The 23,616-nt window shown below is 33.2% G+C and overlaps 1 protein-coding gene across 1 annotated transcript in view; it reads left to right on the top strand.

Annotated features, from left to right (window-relative positions):
- The first annotated feature begins 5,034 nt into the window (after positions 1 to 5,034).
- alka (glycine receptor subunit alpha alkaliphile) overlaps positions 5,035 to 23,616 on the top strand; it is a 107,122-nt gene continuing 88,540 nt past the window's right edge. Inside the window, exon 1 of the mRNA XM_077431673.1 lies at positions 5,035 to 5,720. Coding sequence (XP_077287799.1) covers positions 5,035 to 5,720 — 686 coding nt within the window. The remainder of the gene's footprint in view (positions 5,721 to 23,616) is intronic.

Below are 23,616 nucleotides of genomic sequence, written 5' to 3' on the forward strand. Positions count from 1 at the left end.
GCCTCAATTATCTGGTCACCTTTTTTATTTATCCCATATTAATTGTATTGAAAAAGTCCAACTAATATTTATCAAATCCTTACGCTACCGTTTTTCTACCTAAGCCAATTCTACTGTTCTCGATATTTTAAAAATCCTATCCTTTAACAATCTTCCTGTCAGGTGACGACTCACTGATGTTACATTCTTTTTTAAGCTCCTTAATGGTTTCCTTGATTGTTCCGATTTACTGAGTAAGGTTGGTTTCAGGATCCCAGTTAGGTTTTCTAGACGCATTGTACTCTTTTCACTTAATACTTTCAAAAACCAATTGCCTAAAATATTCCTATCTACAGTGTGTTTATCGTATGCTTAACGGGGAGCTGAATGAAATTGATCTATTCGGTATTTCCTTACATCAATTCAGGACTGCCATAAGGAGAGTCTTGTACTGTATATTTTTTATCCAATTATATTATATCCCTTTATGTTTATCCAATTATATTATATCCCTTTATGTTTAATAATGCATTGTCCTATTTTGTCATATTTTAGTTTTTATTCTTTTCTTTTCCATTTGTTTGTCTATACATATGTATGTACTAGATATACGAGTATTATGTATTTTGTAAAAGTCTATAATTGGGCTTGGATGTTATTTTGTTATATTTATTCTTTATTTTTATGAATCACTACATCTGAGGCCTGTTGATTTTTCGATAAATAAATAAATATTTATGTATGTACATGTGTGTATCTTTTTAGGTTTTATTTGGATTTTATTTTATTTTATTTTATTTTGGATTATCAAAAGAACGAACGTTAACTTTGAAAGTCTGCTCTAGATCGTCCACTTTATTATGAACATTTCTACAAATAATTGGTTTTTGAGTTTTTTGTTACATTATGTTCTAAATAAAAATAAGATAAAAAAAGGATGCACACTTCGATTAATTTTTGTCCCAATTACTGTCCCAGAAGAAGATAAATTTCTTTTTTTTTACAAGGTTTTTATTTTCTATTTTTTTGCAAATAGTAAACAATGAAGCTAAAAAGAGGTCTTGTAAAAAAATAAAGACGCCCAGTAATGTAAGAAGTTCGACTATTATGAACAATTATAAGAACCCTCAATTAATTTTCCTACTATGCCGTACAATTTCATTATAATAAAATAGTAGTACTGCATATAATATGAATTTTAACAAAATTAGATCATGAAAACGTGGTCAGTGATTGATTCTGAGTTCAAATCAGCCAAAATCTCGAGTTCGAAGTTTCGCATGATCTTATCACCCACGACTGTATCTTTATATTTGAGGAATATAAAAAGTATAAAAAACGAAATTCGATAATGAAACATGCATTCACGTACACATTATGAGAGTATTTTCGATACAAATTAAGCTTGAAAAGTGCGTAAACTTACACAAGACAAAAGTTCTACTTCCGTCTAAAAAATCGTCTCGGCACAACATTTTTTACTTTTCTAAGAAGAAAAATCCTCGTCTTCCGGGTTATTAAATTTAATGATTTCTTTTATTTTCATCACATTTAATGATTTCTTGTGAAGAGCATACATATTAAAAGGGCCGAAAAATATAGTGGAAGAAATATCGAAGAATACAATGCCAGTGAAAATGGATATATAATATATTTAAATATATATGCGCGTATGTATGTATGTAAATTGTTTTACTGTCAATCGTGAATCATATATGCGAGTATAATGTTTGTAGTCGCATTTTGTATAGAGCCTCTAAATTTGTAATAATATACACATATGTATGTAATATGAACATACATACATATGTACATACATATACATTCCATAAATTACACTACTTTAGATAATTTTTTTACAGATAGAAAACAATATTTCATTTCATTTATTTAGTTTTTGCAATATTTAAGAGCTCTTCTTATTACCATCGCCGTATAATTTTAACTGGGATCACAAAGAATAACTTGTAATTTTATTTAATTGACAAACATTTTTCTTTGAATATAAAGTAGCGTAAAAAATCATATGTATACCAACTGGCATCTATAAAAATAATTTGACAAGACAACTCGGCAACCACCGAAATAGTCTATCATTGAGTAACCTAGAAATACATTTTTGAGGAATCTACATAAAATTATGAGAAAATACTAAGAAATACACTCGCAAAACCATCTGAAATTATACATACGCAGTATTTTAAGTGTAATTATCAACAAAAAAAATTACAAAAAAAAACTATTATACATATTTATATGAAAATATAAATATGTATGAAATTAATACATGAAATTTAGAAATAAATAAAAGAAAACCCTTTCCGATTTTCGAATTATTCTCACTGTCTCGTTACCAATTTCGATTGAAAATATCTTCGTTACGGTTAAGCTAGGTTAGCTTTTTACCCGTAATTACGAAATATTATTCTGATCGGATTTAGCGGTGCTTAAATTATCCTCGTTATATGTACATATTTTATTAAAACCGCTTAATCGTGTAAAATTTTATACTCAAGGTCAAAAATTTTCACGGAAAAATGAAGGGTTATAAATATTATCGAGCAATCGAGAATCCTAGCATTAATTTTAATGAAATATGATATGAAATACTCGTTATGTGTAAATGTCTCAAACTTTTTCGTAATATGAGCATACATATGTACATATAATTATATGTAGATCACTAAATATTAATTGGTATTGTGATGTCAGCGATAAATATAGTGCCAAGTGATAAAAATAAAAAAAATCAATCAGAACAATTATTACGTAGTTCGATATAAATGTAATCGAGTGTAATTTTAAGTACAAAATTAAAAAAAAATAGTGTGCCAAATAAACTGATAAACAATCGGCTAGAGACTCGTTTTGGCATCGGTTCAAAGCAAAAGAGACGTCTTTCTGACTAACAACGTGCAAAACTGAGGTTCATAATTACTTCAAAAAGAAAAGTTCAATCGTTGAATCTTTAGTTTTACAGTTTTTCTTATTAAATAAAACTTCGTATTTAAATTTTTAGATAAATTTGAGAAGTTTAGTTTTTTTTAGGATATTTGGTTTTGAATTCGGATGATTTAATATAATAAATGACAAGAATAGCAATATCTTTTGCTAGATGCGTCAACATTTACGTCGGAATTTCCTTAAAAGGGAAAATTGTCGGGAAAATAAATTTCAATACACAATTTCCATCTGAAATTTGTATAAATATCTATAGATGTCTCTAAAGGAAATATTTGAGAAAACTAATATTTAAATAAAAAAACCATTTTGAATTCAACATTTCCAAAGAATTTTTATATATTCTTAATTTAAAAGAGTATTTTAATAAATCTACTGCTTTAATTTTATTATTTTTGAGCGAAAACAGACTTTTATCCGAAAAAGTGACACCTCTGGAAAATTTTGCTTTCAAACACGTATTGTGTAATTTAAGACTGATAATTCTTGGCACACTCTCTTCTCGTTGAAAGTTTGGATCTATTTTGCAATAATTAAACCAATAATTTTGGCCTAAATTCAAAACAAACATCAAATTCAACAAGTAATTTTTTAACAATTGACCTGTTTACAAAATTAGATATTCCACTTAAAAGATAAAAAATAAAGCAAATTGCAAAACGCTATTTTATTTGAATTAAAATAAATATAATAACAATTCCAACCAACCTCAAAAATTCAAAATCCGAACAGCTCAATAATATTTTTAAACATATATGTACATACAACTTGCGCACCCCTGACCCAAACTGTGAATGTATCTCGACCTCTCTCCCATCGATGACGTCACTAAAAGCGTTACCATGGTGGCAGGTCAAATGAATAAAACCCACCCCTGGCCTCTCCACTTCATATAACGAACGGGGTATTTGGACTTCAATAGTCTGAAGGCGATTTTTTCTCTCATTTCATGGTCAAATTCTATTTCCGTATTCATTATTGTGGGTAGTTATGATTAAATTTAATTCACCAATATTGTTACATGTATCTGTGGCATTAAAATTCCACCGATTCTGAAGAATTCTATAAATAGATTTTTATGTAGCAATCTGAATTGAACAATCAATATGAAATTGCATGTAAATTCGAAAAAGAACTGTTAACAACTTAAGCAATCTTTCCAAAAATCATGAATTGCCATACGTACATATGTATTATATAGGGCTAGGCGAGATAGCAAGTTGATGAATGAATTTCCTTTGTGGCGCGGAGGCTGTGGCGCACGAGCCAAGGATCTGAATGATGCCTGAAAATGTTGCCGCACCACTAGAAGAAATCGAATTATTTATATTAATATGTATCATTACTCAATTCAAACTATTATTTATTTGTATGTAAATTTTGCAGTTATGATTTCTATACTATTTTTATATACCCTTAATCTTAAAATATAAACTCACGTTCTAAGTCAGAAAAATCTTTGATTAATCAAGTATTTCTCATTTAGTTTTTATTACTAACTTCTTCTTAGTTCAGAATGTTGTATGCATGCATATTTTTTCACAGTATGCATGCATACAACAAATCCTGAAAGTTCCATCGTAATCGGTTCAGTTGTTTAGGAGCCTATTCGAGACAGACAGACAAACATTCAATATTATATACATACATTATATATATATATATATATATATATATATATATATATATATATATATATATATATATATATATATATATATATATATATATATATATGTAGAATTGATTTTTAAACGAGCCGAGATAGAGTGTGTGTGGTATGCCTGGGAAAGACCGGATGCGTGTTGTTATGGTCACTTGTTGGAGAACGAGCCCGAAGATATGTGTTAATAAATACATAGTTCTGACTTAATCTGCGTTTCACTTGGAATCCTTCACATCCGGATCCTATATTTGGGGGCTTTGTCCGGGATGCCCGAAGACATTCCAGTGACAGCCAGAAGCGGTCAGACGACGACGCGGAGTTTTGACAGTTGAGGTTAGGACGCGCGCGCGATGACGAGATCGCATACGAGCTTAAAGGCGAAGCCCGTGACGTCGGTGACGTCACGTCAGCGAACACGCCACACGACGATGATGATATCCACGACGACGCCAGTGGCAACGACGACGAGGGAGATACCACAGTTCAATTTCCGAGATCTGGAGGTTGGTTTCGGTCTGCCGAAATATAACGGCAGAAATAGCCCTATTGCAGTGTGGATTGAGCGCCTCGAAGAAAACGCGCAAATCCTCGGCTGGACGGAGACACAACAGTTGGTGTATGGGCGGATGCTGTGTGAAGGAACTGCCAAGGACTTCTTGGACTCGGAAACGGGCATCGTCACGTGGGCGATACTTAAGGAACGATTGACCAGAGAGTTTGGCCATCAGTTGAATAGTGCGGACGTGCACAGAGAACTGAGGTTAGAAAAAAAGGGAAAAGCGGAAGACATTTTAAGCTACATTTACAGGATGAAGGGGATTGCAGCCAAGTGTAGTTTTATTGAGGAAGAGGCGATTATCGCGTACATAATTGGTGGACTTGGGTTTGATAAGTATGAAAAAATGACGCTGAGCGGGGCCGGTACAATCCAGGAGCTGAAGACGCGAGTTACGCAGTGCGAGAAAATTAGAGAGGACGACGAACCCAGGGTGGCGGGGCCCGTAAGAAACCGAGAAAGAGAGAGACCACAATGTTACAATTGCGGAGGACGTGGACACTTATCAGCCGACTGCAGATTCAAGAAAAGAGGAACCCGCTGCTTCAATTGCAACGAGTTTGGGCACATATCAGCTCAATGTAACAGCACCAAAACAAAGACTGTCTTGACAATACAAGAAGAAATAAGAAAAGAAGTCAGTATCCCGGGTGCCGCCCTGTTGGGTAGCCCTATCACAGAATCCGTTCTTATGTGCATTGACGGCAGCAAAGTGAAATGTGTTAAAAAACCGTGTGTTTTGATGGAGGTTAACTTAGAACGGAGTCTGCCGAGGAGGAAAAAAGAGCAAGACATGAGGGATCGTAAGGAAGTGTGGCAACAGGCATGTAAAATACCTTTGCAGCAACGGGCTTCACGAGAGATGTCTGCTCAAAGAGAACTCATTGTTTCCAATGATGAAGAGGACGATGCAAACATGGCTGATGGAGGTGTGAACCTGGCTAATGTAAGTGTGAACAGTGATGGTTTGCACAGAAAAAGACCTTTGCAGCAACGGGCTTCACGAGAGATGTCTGCTCAAAGAGAACTCATTGTTTCCAATGATGAAGAGGACGATGCGAACATGGCTGATGGAGGTGTGAACCTGGCTGATGGAAGTATGGACGGTGATGGATTGCAAAGAAGAAGACTTTGGGACTACGGAGACATACCGTTTTCAAATACAGATGAACCACCCGATGATCAATTTGGAAAAGGATCTAAGGATTATAGTCATTTGAAGAATTCTGAAGATGAGAATAAAGAAAAGGAAAAACATAAAGACAAAGAGAAAGATATGGCTAAATCACAAGAAGGATTAAGGGACCCAGTCAAAATTTCAACACCAAAAGACACTGTATTCACTTTCAAGCTCAGTCGTAGTCGGATTGATGTTAATTCAATGGAAAAGAAAATAGAACCATGGATTGAGAAAAGACTTACTGGATGTATCAGTGAGCTAGAACCAATATGTGTTGACTTCATTTATGGTAAATTACTAGCAGAATATCTGTGGGGTGACGGCAGATTCCTCGGACAGTCACAGAGAATCGCCGAGGGCATTGGATAGAATTTAAGTTGCACCGATGGAAGTGAAGTGTGCGTTTGTGAATTAGAGAATAAGTGAAATGCCTGGAGGGTTTTTAGTTAAGCCTTACTTGTAATTTGATGATTGAAAAGTGTAATGTTTTATTGCTTATTCTAGTATTTTTGGGAAGTGCTTTGTATATTGAATCATGTTTTAATTTGGTTACATGCTTAGAAGAATATAAGATAACTGTATTGAAATGTAATTCTAGTAATGTTTTAAAATGTGATTGTTTCCGATGTAAAGATTTAACCTGTCATAGTAAAGGTATTGATTTTAATGTTTATTGCTAATTCTAGTAATGTTTTAAAATGTGATTGTTTCCGATGTAAAGATTTAACCTGTCATTGTAAAGGTATTGATTTTAATGTTTTATTGCTAATTCTAGTAATGTTTTAAAATGTGATTGTTTCCGGTGTAAAGATTTAACCTGTCATTGTAAAGGTATTGATTTTAATGTTTTATTGCTAATTCTAGTAATGTTTTAAAATGTGATTGTTTCCGATGTAAAGATTTAACCTGTCATTGTAAAGGTATTGATTTTAATGTTTTATTGCTAATTCTAGTAAAGATTTAACTTTAAATTGTAATTGTGATACCTTTCTGTTTTGTATTGCTTGACATAATTTTAAATTGTAATTGTGATGATTTATGTGTAACTTTAATTGTGATGTGTAACTTTATTGAAGATTGAATTATGTTGAAATGAAAAATTGATTTGTAGTGAAATGTGTAACGATTAATTTGTTATAATTGTAATTGTTATGTAAATTGTAAAATGATTGATGTATAAGTGTATTGAAATGTAGTTGTGATGATGATTGTAATTGTGATTTAAATTGTAATTGTGACAATTGAAAGCATGTTTAGAAGAATATAAGATGATTTTATGGAATGGAAGATTAAACATTGTTGAGGATGATAGAGGAAATGTTTTAAAAGAATGTAAGATGATACATTGTATAGAGTGGAAAATGAAATGTAAAAGAATGTGAGATGAAATGCTGTAAAAATATAAAAGACGAAGAATGTCATCCGAGGGCGAATGACAGTCAGGAATGACCGAATGTAGAATTGATTTTTAAACGAGCCGAGATAGAGTGTGTGTGGTATGCCTGGGAAAGACCGGATGCGTGTTGTTATGGTCACTTGTTGGAGAACGAGCCCGAAGATATGTGTTAATAAATACATAGTTCTGACTTAATCTGCGTTTCACTTGGAATCCTTCACATCCGGATCCTATATATATATATATATATATATATATATATATATATATATATATATATATATATATATATATATATATATATATATATATAGACTTAATATGCCATAGCCCATGCGATGATATTTCATCGGGCAAAATACTTGCCTATTATAAATAGGGAGAAATTCTAGAGATTTTTTTTCGAATATTTTTACAGTTCGCAAAACAATCAAGTTCATACTCGTATATGTCCCTTGATAGCCGAACATCTTACAATTTTAGAAGATCGATTTTCTACTTTTTTTGCGAGCACTAAACAATAAGAGATAAGAGATTTAAAAAATGACGTCCTAATGTGAAACGTAAAGGAGGTTTGTAAAAATAAAAATGCCAAGATGAGGAACATTTTCGGTTATTAGTTTGCACCCTTAACGAATGGAGGAACGGGGTGGATAATGATGTGATAATTGAAGAGTAAAATTAATAAAATAATAAATGGACATTGTGGCAGCATCCACTGTCCCGGTGCACCCTGGCCAGATGTGACCCAGTTCGGGGCCACCCCCGGCAGATCAAACACACCCCATGACGTCACTGCCGACACGGTGGGGTTGCCGGAGAGACCTTCGAAACTAGGTCAACTTCATTCTGAAATATGGGCCTTCGCTGACGGCTCCGTAGTCCGACGCCCAACACGAATAATAAGTTTATCTATGTAATTTCCACATTGCGAATAAATTTGAATTCAAATCAATTTATGTATGTTTGTAAATTACGTAAGATATATTTAAATTTGAATTTTAAAAATTAATGAGCATATACATTTCAATATCAAACTTCAATTGCTATATGTTTGCCAATTTGTATTGACGTCATGCAATTACATACATACAATATACTATGTATTGTTGAATATAGTGCACTATATTGGTATGTATTTGTATGACCTGCTTTAGAACATTCAGTAAAGGTTTAATGTCATCTGAATACAATGGAAATTTGACGTAGAATTTCCTTCAGTCTTGAAATAGAAATCCAATACTAAATTTTAACATTTATATGTAGACGCATATTTTCAATCATCAAATGAAATATTTGTTAATATAAATTATTAATTTGTTTATATTATATCAAAGGTCACTTTTTCGGTGACAAGTTTGCTATTGATTAGTTTTGTATGTATGAAATGATAGGAAAATAACAACGTGTAATTTTTCCATTGATAAATTCCATTCAAAAGTTTTGATCGTGCGTACATGTGTATATAGTATATGCATGCATTCCATACAAACATATATATATATATATATATATATATATATATATATATATATATATATATATATATATATATATATATATATATATATATATATATATATATATCACAGTAAGTTTTTGATTTATTCTTTTGTAATTGCGTTATATGACTTCTCTGTAAGACACGTGTTTGTGAAAATACTGAAAAATCAGCAAACGAAAGACATTCTATGTAGTACTATGGTAATATACAAGTGTACTTATGAGCCGTTATATTTGTTTGAAATTGGCTTAAGTCCACTTTTATTCCTTTCGAGAAATATCTTGCAAAACATTAAATATGATGTTTTACAATATTTAAAAATACTGGTGGTCTGCAATAAGTTTATTCTGCTTATCCAAGATTCTGGACATATCAAATAAAAAAGTGATAACAATTTGTGAGTTAAGTCGAACAAAAATAGTTTTTAGAACTGAAAATTGGACTTCCGCCACTTTCAAATATAACGGCTCAAATATCTTATTATACTTGAATTCAATTTTACACTTACATATATGTTGGTAATATTATATTTACATAGAGTTGATACATAGAATTCATATTCAAATGTTTAAAAAGCGCGTTCATATTTAAAAGCTGTAATAGTATCTGATGGATCAATAAATTTACTCTAGTAAATGATTGAATTTATATTTTTTAATTTATCTAAGTATGAATATACATATGTATGTTGAAAATATAAGGGTTTTTTAAATTTAAAGAATTCATCCACATATGTACATGTGTTTTATTTGAATTCTAAGAGTTTGACGAAACTAACACACTGAAATTTTTCATAAATTAAAAGCTTCTTCACCTTGAAAAGCTCTACTACAATTTTACAGTACAACTCAATACGACTCTACAACAATAAATTTATTATTAAATTATTTGGGAGTTAGGAAAACGATCGAAAGGAAATTTGATTCCATAGTTCAAAAACCTAGCCGAAATTTAATGCAATATTCCAGAACAAAACTAAAGAAAAAAAATTGCTTTTTATTATTACGAAATTATGTTCACAATACATCTTATATCTATTTTAATAGCTACTGATCTACTGATCATTTTCTATTTTACAATTTAATTTAATTTGGTTAGTAATCACAGTATTATATTATTCTAATGTTAATTTAAAGCATAATAGGAAAAAGAGCTCAAAAACCTATTTACAATCCTTATAAATGTTCATAATACATCTAATACAAAATATTAATTAAAGACTCTCTAAAGTCGATGACCTAAAGCAGATTGTGTTTAGGTAATCTGTGTAATCTGGTACCTAAAGGGTATAGACATTTTGTTGTAATCACCGAGACTCTTCACAAGTGCCATTTCAGACTTTCTCCAGAGGGGATTTTCAGATCTGAATTTGGCTTATGCTTTCTAACACTAAAGAATATGGCGTCTGTTTTGTTTTGATTAATTTGAATTTTCCACTTAGTGAAGTGTTCAGTCATTGTTTTAATTGCAAATTCAAGATTTTTAAGAATAGTGTCTGGTTTTTTGCTACTTGTGAAGCAAGCTGTATCATCTGCATATAGGGCTATGTGACAGTTTTTTGGAATATGTATGTCATTTATATATATGGAGAACAAGAGTGGGCCAAGCAAGCTCCCTTGCGGAACGCCAGCTGCGATTATTTTTGGAGACGATAATTCATTATTTACGCTAACCACTAGCTTTCTACGAGTTAAGTACGATTTGATGATGAGAATTAGGTAGTTTGGTATTTTGTTAATAAGGAGCTTATGAATGAGTCCATCGTGCCAAACCGTGTCGAAGGCCTTTTCTATGTCGAGACATACCATTCCGGTACTTCTCTTCATATTAAAGTTCTTCGTCACGTGTTCAGTTAGTCTTGTTAGTTGTTGGGTCGTGGAATGTCCAGTGCGAAATCCAAATTGTTCATTTATTAATTTCTTATTTACGACTTTAAGTAAACAAGTGTATATTATTTTTTCCAGAATTTTTGAAAGCGTGCAAAGTAAGCTAATGTGTCGATAATTGGCCGGGTTTTTTGAGCTTTTATCGGGCTTAAGTATGGGAATTACGTTGGCTGTTTTCCAGTATTCTGGGAAATACCCGGTGAGTTAACAAGCGTTGAATATTTTAGATAGTGAGACTAAAGCTTTAAACGGAAGTTGTTTGATTATGATGTTATCTATTGAATCTCGCCCAGGTGCCTTTTTATTTTTTAAATTACGTATTATATTTTAGATTTCACACGGATGCACCAATTTTATATTTTTAGTACTGTTAGTGGGAGCTTTTGTGATGATTTTAATGGACCGGTTGACTTTATTATGCTTTATTATGGTATGTGATTGTAATGTTGTGTGAGTGTGTGATGTTTTTGAAAGGATTTTGATAATAGTTCTGCTTTGTCGCAATCACGCGTCGTTGAGATTCCTGCATCATCTAATGGAGGAATCGAGTTTTTTGTCCTGCGAATCGTTTTAGCTAATTTCCATAGAGAGTCATCAACTGAGCTTAATTCTTCTAATTTTTTAGACCAAGCTTCATTTTTGATTTCTTTGATTCTAATTTTAATTTGATATGTGAGCTTATTTATTAATGTTTTCAATGCTGGATTTTTTGATGTTTGCCAAATTTTACGGAGTTTATTTTTATTTTTCATTAGATTTGCAACAAAGTCAGTTATCTCTAGTTTATGTTCAATGTATTGTGTCTTAGGTATGTGAAGAAGTTTGGATCGAGTTATTGATTCCGTCAGGTGTATTATGGAGCTGTCGATTTCTGTTTGGTTTGTGAGTGTGGTAGAAGTTAGAATAGTTTGGTCATTTATGTACGACTTGAAATCTCGCCAGTTAGCTCTCCCGTAATCCCAACTATGCTTGATGATTTTTATTTTATTTTATTTTTTTCAGTTCTTGACGAGGACAAGATCTAGTGTGGATGGTTGTGAGTTATTTGTGGGAGTTATTAAGCTTAAACTTCTACATAGATATGAAATTTCAGTTCAATACACCAAAAGGTTTCTGGAAAACCATAAAAAAAACCCTCGATTCTCTAGAGTAAAATTACTACTTCCGGCTAAGGTAAAAATATTAGTTTATATGTATACTCGGTATTTATAATATTAATCGCTTAAACATGGCCAATCTAATACTAAACTTTTTATTAAATTTATTTGAATGTTCATTTGTTTTTCTACGAACCAACAATAGTTACATACAAAGTCTCTTTCGAAATAATATATTAGCCAGCAGTATGGCTTAATGGTAGCGTGTATGTTTAGCACCAAGTGATCAGTGGGTTCGATCCGCCATACCTACTGCTGGTTAGATTTGGGGGTATTTGTGACACCAAATCGATCGTTTCTGATCAGAGTTTGTCAATTTTATCTGATCATTGTTGAAACGGTTCCTCAAAATTGGCAAAAAATCATCTTTCCTGTTTTCACAAATCTTCTGTATTTATTGTGTGTATAATTTGTAAAAACTATGTACAACATCTAAATCCATAGATGTCTCAATGGATTAATTCTGTAATTAATTGATTAATTAATTGTTGTTTCGTGTTCTTCAACTTCAGTAAATACAGTGATTTATGCATTGGCGGCTCGTCCATACGCACTGTGGTACTGCAGCACCCCCAAAGAGATTGAGAAAAATTTAATATTATTATATACGTAAATGTATGTATGTATATTATATGAAAATATCAATATTATTAATATTATTAAGCCTGCCCGCACACCGATACATCCAATAATGATCATACATCGCGGTACTAATATCAGAAAGTGAGGCATCGTTTATAATTTTATGCAGTATGGTTTTCGATGGAATATGCCGAGTGGGCGAAGGGGGGTGCGGGGGCAGCTAGAAGCTTGATCGGTACTGCACTCCCAACAGTATTATACACATTTCTTGTTGCGTTCGAGTGCGCGCCGCGCCGCGCGCTCGACACGCTCCTCACTTTTCCTCATTTCTTCTGCACCTTTTGTCTTTCCTTCTACACCTTTTACACTTTCTACGTTTCTACACGTCACTTTAAGTATTTAAGATGGTATCAAAATCAAGAGATGCTGAGCCAATGTTTTCAAGAACCTAAATATTCTTCCGAAAATACTGATAAAACAATAACAGATTCTACCAATTTACTGAATACAATTTTTTATTTTAGTCAGAACTTTTTCACAAGTTAATGCCGCATGTAGAAATTATTTATAACCAAATGCAATCTAACATAGTAATATCGATGCATTTTCGATTAAAGAAAACTTAAAAAGTTTTATTAATGTCATTATACAAATATGAGATTCCAAAAATATTTGATGCATATATTATCGCACATATTATAGAAGCCAAAAATATGTGTGATGTTATTATTAAGAATATAAAATAAAGATATACTTTTTCTAATGAATTACAAGCTGTGAAATTATTTAATAAAGAAAATTTTGAAAAGTACTGAAAGAAAATGCCAATGGAAGATCTACTACTAACCGTTGAATCATATCCAATGTTAGATAAAGATAAACTTCAAACTGAATTAGACGTGTCTTACTCATGGAAAGAAATGCATAGTATTAATGATTTATTAATATTTTTAAAACTTATTTTTGCAATCAATTTATGCAAAGTTCGTGTGGAAATAACAAAAATTATTCAAATTCTGCTTACAACTTCAACTACCACTGAGCCAGAACGGTGTTTTTCATCAATAAATAGAATCAAGACATACATATATAAGAAACACAATGGTTCAGGAAAGATTGACGGCTTTGTCTATGCTGTCAATTGAAAAAAAATGATGATGAACAGTGAAAAATTTAACGAAAAGGTGATAGACCTTTTTTCAAGGAAAAAAGACAGAAGAATCAATTTTATAATGAAATAAAATACATATAATGTTTAATTTTCATCATTTTGATGTTAATAGTAAAATATAATCCAAATAAACATTTTTTTTATTTTTAATCAACCGCAGCACCTCCAGATATCTTATCCACGAGCCGCCACTGGATTTATGTAATAATAAAATGCTGTATTATTTAAAATTAATTGTCCAGGAAGGTGCATTGGGGTCTTTTTGTCAAGTCTTTCTGGTATGTATCTACATATATGTGTGTAAAAAAAATACATATATATATATATATATATATATAGAATATAGGGGTCTACAGCACGGCATCGAAAGGTCGAAAGATCGAAAAAGCAAATATCGGAAAGCAAAGATCGAAAATCGAAAGATGTTAAGTCGAAAGATCAAAAATAATGTATTCATGGTAAACAGTACTATGTATATATGATATATATATATATATATATATATATATATATATATATATATATATATATATATATATATATATATATACATATATATATACCGCACGCCACTGATATACATACTACCCGCTATTCATATGTATTCATGAAAAAGGATCATTTTCGAATTTTCGACCTTTCGATGCGGTGACAATCACCGAGAAGATAGATATCCAAAATGATTTTTTTTTTACTATTAAAAGCTTTCTATTGTTGTTACATATGTATACTACATACATATTAAGTATATTCTAATAGATACCGATCTAGTAATTTTTATCAATTTAACCCAATATTCTTCCTTGTTGGTAGGTATTTAAAATGTTATTTTCTTTTAATATTACATAGTCTTGCTCGTCAATTTTTTCTCTCTAATTTCTCAACAATTTGATTATTATTTGAGCTTTTGGGTGATTGAATCACGAGGATTAAATCTGTGCGAAGAGAGCATTCGATCGAATTTCATATTAATTATTCTAAAGCTGGTTCACACGTGTGATTTTTCAGCGGCCAGTGTTGGGGTGCGACGTCGTCCAACATTCTTCCGTCTATTTCCGACCTCCATCTGCGCGCGCTATTTCTGTATACGTGGAACTTGTACCAATTTTACAAGGCTAAAAATATGGAGAGAAGAAAAGAGAGAAAAAGGGAGAGATAGGGAGGGAGAGAGTAAGAGAGCGCAGACGGAAAGAGCACCACGTTTATTGACAGCGTTCCGTGACGTCATAGTGATGCCTCCCTCACCCCCCAGATACGTGGAGGGGTTGACCTGGCCCCGAGGAGGGGCTGCGCCCCCCGGGGGTGAAGGGGGGGGGGAAACGGGGCGCGGGAAATCGCGCCTCGTACCTGAGACCGGATCCAATCAATGAACATACATCGGTTTTATTAACGATTTTCCGTACAGGTGGCGACATTTACACATGCGTATATTAATGTTGGAAAACCTATTATACATATGTATGTACATAGAAAAATAGCCTACATATGTAAGAACCAAATTTTAAAGGTCAACTTTGATCCTTGGAAAATTAAAGAAAAAAGCTCAATCTACGGTACAGGCTAGTTATCAAATACAATGTACTCTTCTGATTGGTAATTGTCTATTTGAATAATAATATAATTTTGTATATATGTACATACATACGTATTTGAGAGTGTAGCACGCAATGCACCCCTAGCATTGACGCAACTGCGATAGCATTTGATAAAGAAACTGCACGGCAATGACGTCATTGGTATAAAGCTGGTGTAAATGCAAAGCCTTCAATTTCAACTCTGACATTTCAAATATATTTTATATTATATGTATATGATAAATACATGGTTTTAATGTATCGAAACACTAAATTCAACAATCTCAAAGGAAGATTAAAATTAGGTAAATAGTAAATTAGATAAATTAAATTAAAATTGAATCCATGTATGACAAACGTATGTATATGTACAGTGATAATTTATTAAAGTTTCGAATAATTATATTTAAGTTTACATTTTTATTTTGTAGTAATTTATTCATTTCAAATATCCAGACTAAGAAGGCTTAAGGCTGGATATTTAGTTTTAATTATAAATTAAAAACATACCTTACAAGAAATGTTATACACTGCGAAAAATAATTTTATACACATGTAAAAATATATATATTATTGTATCGAAGATGCGTTGTAATTAATTATTCATTTATTATTGAAATAATCTGAAAGATTAATATATAATGCATCAGCTTTAATTATTAAATGTATTATAGTGGGTGTAATATATAATTATTCACCCTTGCATAATTAAAAAGAATATTTTAAATTCTACTCCGGTATATCATAAGAAAAACAAGATAGTCGTAAAACTTCAAAATATCCAATTGCATAACATTTTCATCGACCCCGGAATTGTCCAACATTCATTCATTGCAGTGATCGTATTTAGGGCTGCTGCATCGTCTCTAACATTATAATATAAATACGATTACACTACGTTAAAATATAAATGTCACTTTAAAAAAACAAACTTGTTAGATAATATCATAAATATTATTCAATTGGTCCAGGACCATTTACTCCAGAATTATTCAAATTGTATTCATCATCATGATTCCACACAAGTGCATACTGATTAAATGCAGTATTTGTATGAGACAAAAGAGGGGGGGGGGGGTATGCATACAAAAACTAAATTTTATTTTAATAAAGAAATACAAATAGGAACTTGGAATACCGTTAAAACAACAATAAATAGAAAGCTGTTAAATATATTAATATTGATATATTTTTTGAATGACACCACTAGTTCTACTATATTTTATGATAATTTTTTTATTTGGTATTCTTAATGGCATCATCGACTGTTCTGAATTGGAACTGAAACCGGGCAGATTAATTAGATGTAAGATCTTCTTGATATGACTAGGTTTACCACCAATTATTCATCGAACTCAGCCATGTCAACATTGTACAGATTGGGTAATGTAAAATTAGCTTGACAAAACGTTTCGAATTTGCGGTATTAACACCTAAATCTTAAAATTAAATCGAATTAAATTTAAAATTAATTCTAATTAAATCTAATCTAATTAAATAAATCTATATCTCATGAGCTGACCTCGATTGAAAAGATTTTTTCTGAGTATATCTATAGTGCTGCTAGTTAAACCTGGATATTTGTGACTCCTGGTCGATCGTTTCCTATCAGAGTTTGCCAATTTTTCTCTGATTTCATTGTTGAAACGGTTCCCGATTAAAAATTGGCTAAAATCATTTCTACCTACTATGTTACCACTATTTGAGTATGATTAATGTACAATAAAATGTATATACAATTCATAGATGTCTCGTTAATTTTCGAGTTTTCAGTGTCTCGTAATTCAGTGACTTGTATATTGGCCAGGAAGGCGCATTGGGGTTTTCCTGTAAGGCCTTCCTGGTGTAAAATGTAATAAAATAAATAAATAAGGTTGAATCTACAGTTTTGTATTTAGAACCAATTTCATATACCTGATGGTACTTCGAACTTGGATAGTTTTAAGAAATGGTTGTAGTCAAGGAAATTCCTATGCAAAATTATTTGAAAAGGTTCCAATGCTTACTTCAAATTCAAGCAGCTTAACATACATACATATAAACCATATAAATACATTACTAATAAAGCATATAAATCAATTGGATTCCTACTCCACTCAACAAAACTCTTTAATGATCCTTATGTACTTAAATTACTTTATTTTCCCCTTGTAAAGTCTCACCTTGAATTTGCCTCAATTATCTGGTCACCTTTTTATTTATCCCATATTAATAGTATTGAAAAAGTCCAACTAAAATTTATCAAATCCTTACGCTACCGTTTTTCTACCTAAGCCAATTCAACTGTTCTCGATATTTTAAAAATCCTATCCTTTAACCGCTTAGACGCCCAGCCGACGCACTGAGCGTATAATAGATACGGCTGTTTGCGCCTTAAGGCGCTTTGGGCAGCTAAGCGGTTAACAATCTTTCTGTCAGGCGACGACTATAATATAATAATATCTAAAAAAGTGCAAAAGGTTAATAATATATGTATTCTGTCTGTCCAAACCGCGGTCCGCCACCTGTGGGTAATGATTTTCACTTCCCGAAAAAATAAATCTTACAACTTAAATTTTCAACAAAGTGTATAAGAATTTTTTCGATTCAAACCCACGAATTTTCCATTTTAAAATAGCTAAGCTGTAGCTGTGATAGAATTAACTATATTTGAATTATCTCCAAAATACACCACACATATTCCAAAAAGCGTGATTATTGATCGTAATATAATTCTATGTAAGTTCAAATCAGTCAAAATCTCGAGGTCGAATTTTCTCATGATCACAAAACTTCATATACATACATCAAAATGTATATACCCTTCAGGTATATACACAGATTACCTAAACACAATCTGCTTTAGGTCTACGAAATTTAGAGAGTCTTTAATTAATATTATGTATTAGATGTATTATGAGCATTTATAAGAATTGTAAATAGGTTTTTGATCTCATTTTCCTATTATGCTGTACATTAACATTAGAATAATATAACACTATGATTACTAACCAAATTAAATTAAAATTGTAAAATAGAAAATGATCAGTAGATCAGTTGCTATTAAAATAGATATAAGATGTATTGTGAACATAATTTCGTAATAATAAAAAGCATTTAAAAATCAAAATATATTGTACATAGATAAAGTAACAAACTTCGCCATTAATAGGTATAATATTGTTCTGAAATGTCATTACAGTCGCTGGACACTGTCACTGAAAATGGACCCGGGCCGAAATTCATTCATCGCAGCGACTATAATCAGGGTTGCCACATGCTTTCGGATCGGCAGTCGCCCGCCGAGTGAACGTTCCAGTCGATACGGGCTCACTTGTTGCAAACTGGGGCACACGTAGGCCCGCAAGGACGTTGGGAGGGGAACAACTAGGTCACGCGCCCTACCCCTGGGGTGGTTCTGACGGGAACTGCGCCAGAAAGGGACACAGATACGACCCCTACCCGTGCCAGAGGGAGGCAGCATCATATCGTTCCGGAGCCGAGGTGCATCGGCCGTTGAACTGCGAGGTCGATACACTGTGCGTCCGATACGCAACAACCCATACATTATCGCAACGTTCACCCCCATCGCTTCCAAATTCGAAATGATAATGATCGGTGCAATGAATGATTGATGGTGCATTTTTGTCGACACATTTCAATGAGGTTGGACAATGTTGACAAAGCGATGACGCAAGTGTCAGAACGCATAGCTTTCGTCCGGACGGTATTGATTTCGATGGATGTACATATATATCTACATACTAAACTAACCTAATTGTAGTCAAATTTTAAACATAATAAATTTAAATTGTATGTGTGCTATTAAATTTACATACAAATGCTGTAAACGTATTTTTTGAGTCATATAACAAGGGTAGTGGATATAATGAATTAAGTGATGCGATTGAAATGGCAATGTGCGGGCCATGTGCTAGGAAAATGGACGAAAGGTGGACAAAAGAAGTGCTAGAATGGTACCCGAGAGAATGTATAAAAGATAAAAAAAAGAAAAGGATAAAAGAAAGACCGCAGGAAAGATGACTGGAAAAATATCTTCGATCAATGCGTTTTGCCATTGATGACGTCGTATGCATGTGAAACTTGGACATTAAAATTCCAAATTAAATTTAATTAAATTAAATTAAAATTGTATGTGTGCTATTAAATTTACATACAAATGCTGTAAAAGTATTTTTTTGACTCGTACGACAAGGGTAGTGGATATAATGGATTAAGTGATGCGATTGAAATGGCAATGGGCGGACCATGTGCTAGGAAAATGGACGAAAAAGAAGTGCTAGAATGGTACCCGAGAGAATGTATAAAAGATAAAAAAAAGAAAAGTATAAAAGGAAGACCGCAGGGAAGATGGGTGGAAAAATATCTTCGATCAATGCGTTTTGCCATTGATGAAACTTGGACATTAAAAGTTAATGTGCTGCACAAATTCCAATGCATTCAAAGAAGTATGAAATGCTGTATGCTGGCATAACGATCAAAGACCGGAAGCGGAATACGTGGGTGAAAAGTATGACAAGGGAAGTGAACATAGTGGATATAGTAAAGAGATTGAAATGGCAATGAGCGGGTCACGTGGCTAGAAGAATGGACGAAAGATGGACAAAAGAAGTGCTAGAATGGTACCCGAGAGAATGCAAATGGGTAGAAGGAAAACCGCGGGGAAGATGGGTAGACGAAATTATGGAAATATGTGGGGTGAGATAGATGAGAGTTGCGCAAAACAGAGACGATTGGAAATGTGTTGGTGAGGCTTTCATCCAGCAGTGGATGGTGAATCACCGTAGATGATGATGATGATATCAAGTAAATGATTATTAAAACATATGAAAAGTTATATTCTCGACATAACGAGAAGACGGAATATGTGAGTGAAATAATGACAAGGGTAGTTGATAATAGAGAGAGTAAACATATTGAAATGGCTAAAATAACGGACGATAGATGGACGAAAGAAATGTTCGAATGGTACCCGAGATAATGTAAAATGGTGCAAGGAAGGCTATAGAAGATAAATGTAAGTGGATGAAATTAAAAAAAATGTTTGAAATCAAATGGATGACAGTTGCCTAAACGGAAGACGAATAGAAGCATGTTGGGGAGGCTTTCATCTAGCAGGGGTTGGCGAATGACTGTGAATGATGAAGTAAATGATAAGCTTAATTTCCAATGCTAATATTTGATCATGGAGTTACAAATCGACTTAGATTTTATTTATTTTACATATTGGAAGGAATAACAGGTAAATCCAATGCGCTTTCCTAGGCCAATTACAAACATCGATAAATAATCATAGAGAGATTATGTGGTATATATATTTTATCAACAAGTTTGAGATGTTATAAAATCGAATTTGTGAGAGAAAGGAAAGGTTGCCAATTTCGTTGAAAATGATCGACCTGGAGTAAAATATATTCAAGATCTGGCCAGCAACACTGGGCCAAGGAATGAACCTATGACTCCTCAGTTGCAAGCATTACATGCTAACCATTGATCTGAATTATCTTATTATTTTAAATTGCGATTTAAAGGCTCGTTCAGTCTCGTTCGTATTAGCAAAAAATAGTGTTGATAAAATCTACCATATCAATTTGATCATTGATTAAGCAATCGCTTACTAGCGGAAGACCAATTCCGACCAAAATCAAAAAATGTATTTGTTTTTCTCAATGTCTACGTCTATTTTTGCAGACAAAATTTGTTTGATTATTAAATACAGGTTGATTTATTTCTGACAGCAAACACTAGAAAGCACTCCAGAGAATCTACTTTATATAAAACCATATAAAGTAGATTAGCTCGGACGTTAAGCTTCTGCTTACCGTCAAGAAGGTGCCGGGTTCAATCCCTGAATGAAAAATGAATTTTTCAGAGTATGCTGTTGGTCAGACCTGGATTTGTGACTCCAGGTTGATCGTTTCCTATCAGAGTTTGCCAATTTTCTCTGATTTCATTGTTGAAACGGTTCCCGGAAAAAAAAATTGGCTAAAAATCCTTCCTACCTACTATGTCACCACTATTTGAAATTTGATTGATGTACAATAAAAATTTATGTACAATTCATAGATGTCTCGTTAATTTGCGAGTTTTTTCAGTGTCTCGCAATTCGACGACTTATAATTAAAATGCTGCATTTGTATTTGTAATTGGCCAGGAAGGCGCATTGGGATTTACCTGTAAGGCCTTTCTGGTATATATGTAAAATAAAAAAAAAATAAATAAACTATGTACTTGGAACTATTAGAAATAATTGACATGATGTCAATTATTTCATCATATCATTTTGCTTGCTTACATTTCGCTTGGAGATGTGTTTTTTAGGGGTCTACCTCACGGGCCCGAAAGTGAAACGCCCGAAAACGCAAATATCGGAAGGCAAAGATCGAAAATCGAAAGATCTTAAGTCGAAATATAAAAAAAGGGTGCATGGTAAACGGTACTATGTATATATAATATATATGAGTGGCATGCGGTGAAATTATCTCTCTTTTTGTCATACAGCCTTGTTTAATGTGCGCGCGCAGAATGCGGAAGGAAAAGCCTGTTCCTCTTATTCCTGTTGTATCCTGCTCGCGCAAATTAAGTGAGTATGTACCGTTTACCATGCACCCTTTTTTTATCTTTCGACTTAAGATCTTTTGATTTTCGATCTTTGCCTTCCGATATTTGCGTTTTCAGGCGTTTCACTTTCGGGCCCGTGAGGGAGACCAGTTTTTTAGATGTAAAAAAAAACCGCTGGCATTCTTATGTATGTATGTCAGGCCTTAACTTACCCCTGGTGATATATTTTCCATGTATTGACACAGGTTTGATAGTGATCGATAACGATCGTATAAGATACGCCCATTCACAGCTGGAGGCTACCTAGGCATTCCGTGCCATACGATTTTGTCTGCGCCTTTTTGATTTAAAATGATTTTATTTTGATGATACTGTTACGTACACCGCGTAAGTGCAATCGGATTAAGCCGAATAGAATCCCAGAGACTGTGTGACCGTTCGAGGATTATCTCCCCCGTATGCACTTAGCGGCGATAGCATTCCCGTGCAGTTCTCAGAACTGACCCATACCGTGGGACCAAATGTCGTGGAAATACATATCCGAATACGTGACTATACAATAGGTAAACAGATTAGGCGTCATGAGAGATCTACCCCTTATAAGGCGGTACGTAGGCGATATCATGTGATTCTGGACTGAGCACTGCCAGTGCGTGTATCTCCTTAATCATCAATAAATACTGTCAAATGACTTTGGCCTTTTACTTGGATCCTCCACCTACCCCTACGCAACAATACTTTATACGATTGAAGTGAAACTTTTGAACCTGGCGTTGACTTCGTGGTAGCGGTGCGGGGAAAGCTGCCTATAGACGTTAACTCGATAATATTCCATTAAAGAATTGGCGTGGAGTTTCCCGAATTTTATTTATACCATCCAACCACTATAAAAATAACCTCCCTAAAGTACTACGCAATGCTTCATGTCTCTTGTTTGCAGTCGACGTTAAATTATTCTTTGCTGTTAAGGATGAGAGGCAAGCCTCTCTCCTTCAAGCAGATATTAACGCTGTTATAGAGTTCAGTTCCAGTTTAGGGCTTGAACTGAATACTAGTAAATGTTCCATTATGAGTTATGGACGTGGGAATTCACTCTATTTTCACGGATATTCCATTGGATCCGTATTTTTGAAGCGTGTGGAATATATGGTCGACTTGGGTATCACTTTTGATCCTCAATTCACCTTTCACAACCACATCAAGACAGTCGCTGACGTTTCCTTTTGTCGACTTGGATTTGTCTTGAGATATGCTAGATTATTCTCCAACCCCATGTCTTCTCGCTTGCTTTTCAACTCGCTTGTTAGAAGTAAGCTAGAGTATAATGCGATTGTGTGGAATCCGCATGAAGCAAATTACTCTCTTATTATCGAAAAAGTGCAAAAAGCATTTCTTCGTTTTCTATATAAGAAAGAGTTTGGGTATTACCCATATCTCTATCCT

Source organism: Arctopsyche grandis, chromosome 5, assembly GCF_051622035.1.
Source record: "Arctopsyche grandis isolate Sample6627 chromosome 5, ASM5162203v2, whole genome shotgun sequence".
Taxonomy (NCBI): domain Eukaryota; kingdom Metazoa; phylum Arthropoda; class Insecta; order Trichoptera; family Hydropsychidae; genus Arctopsyche; species Arctopsyche grandis.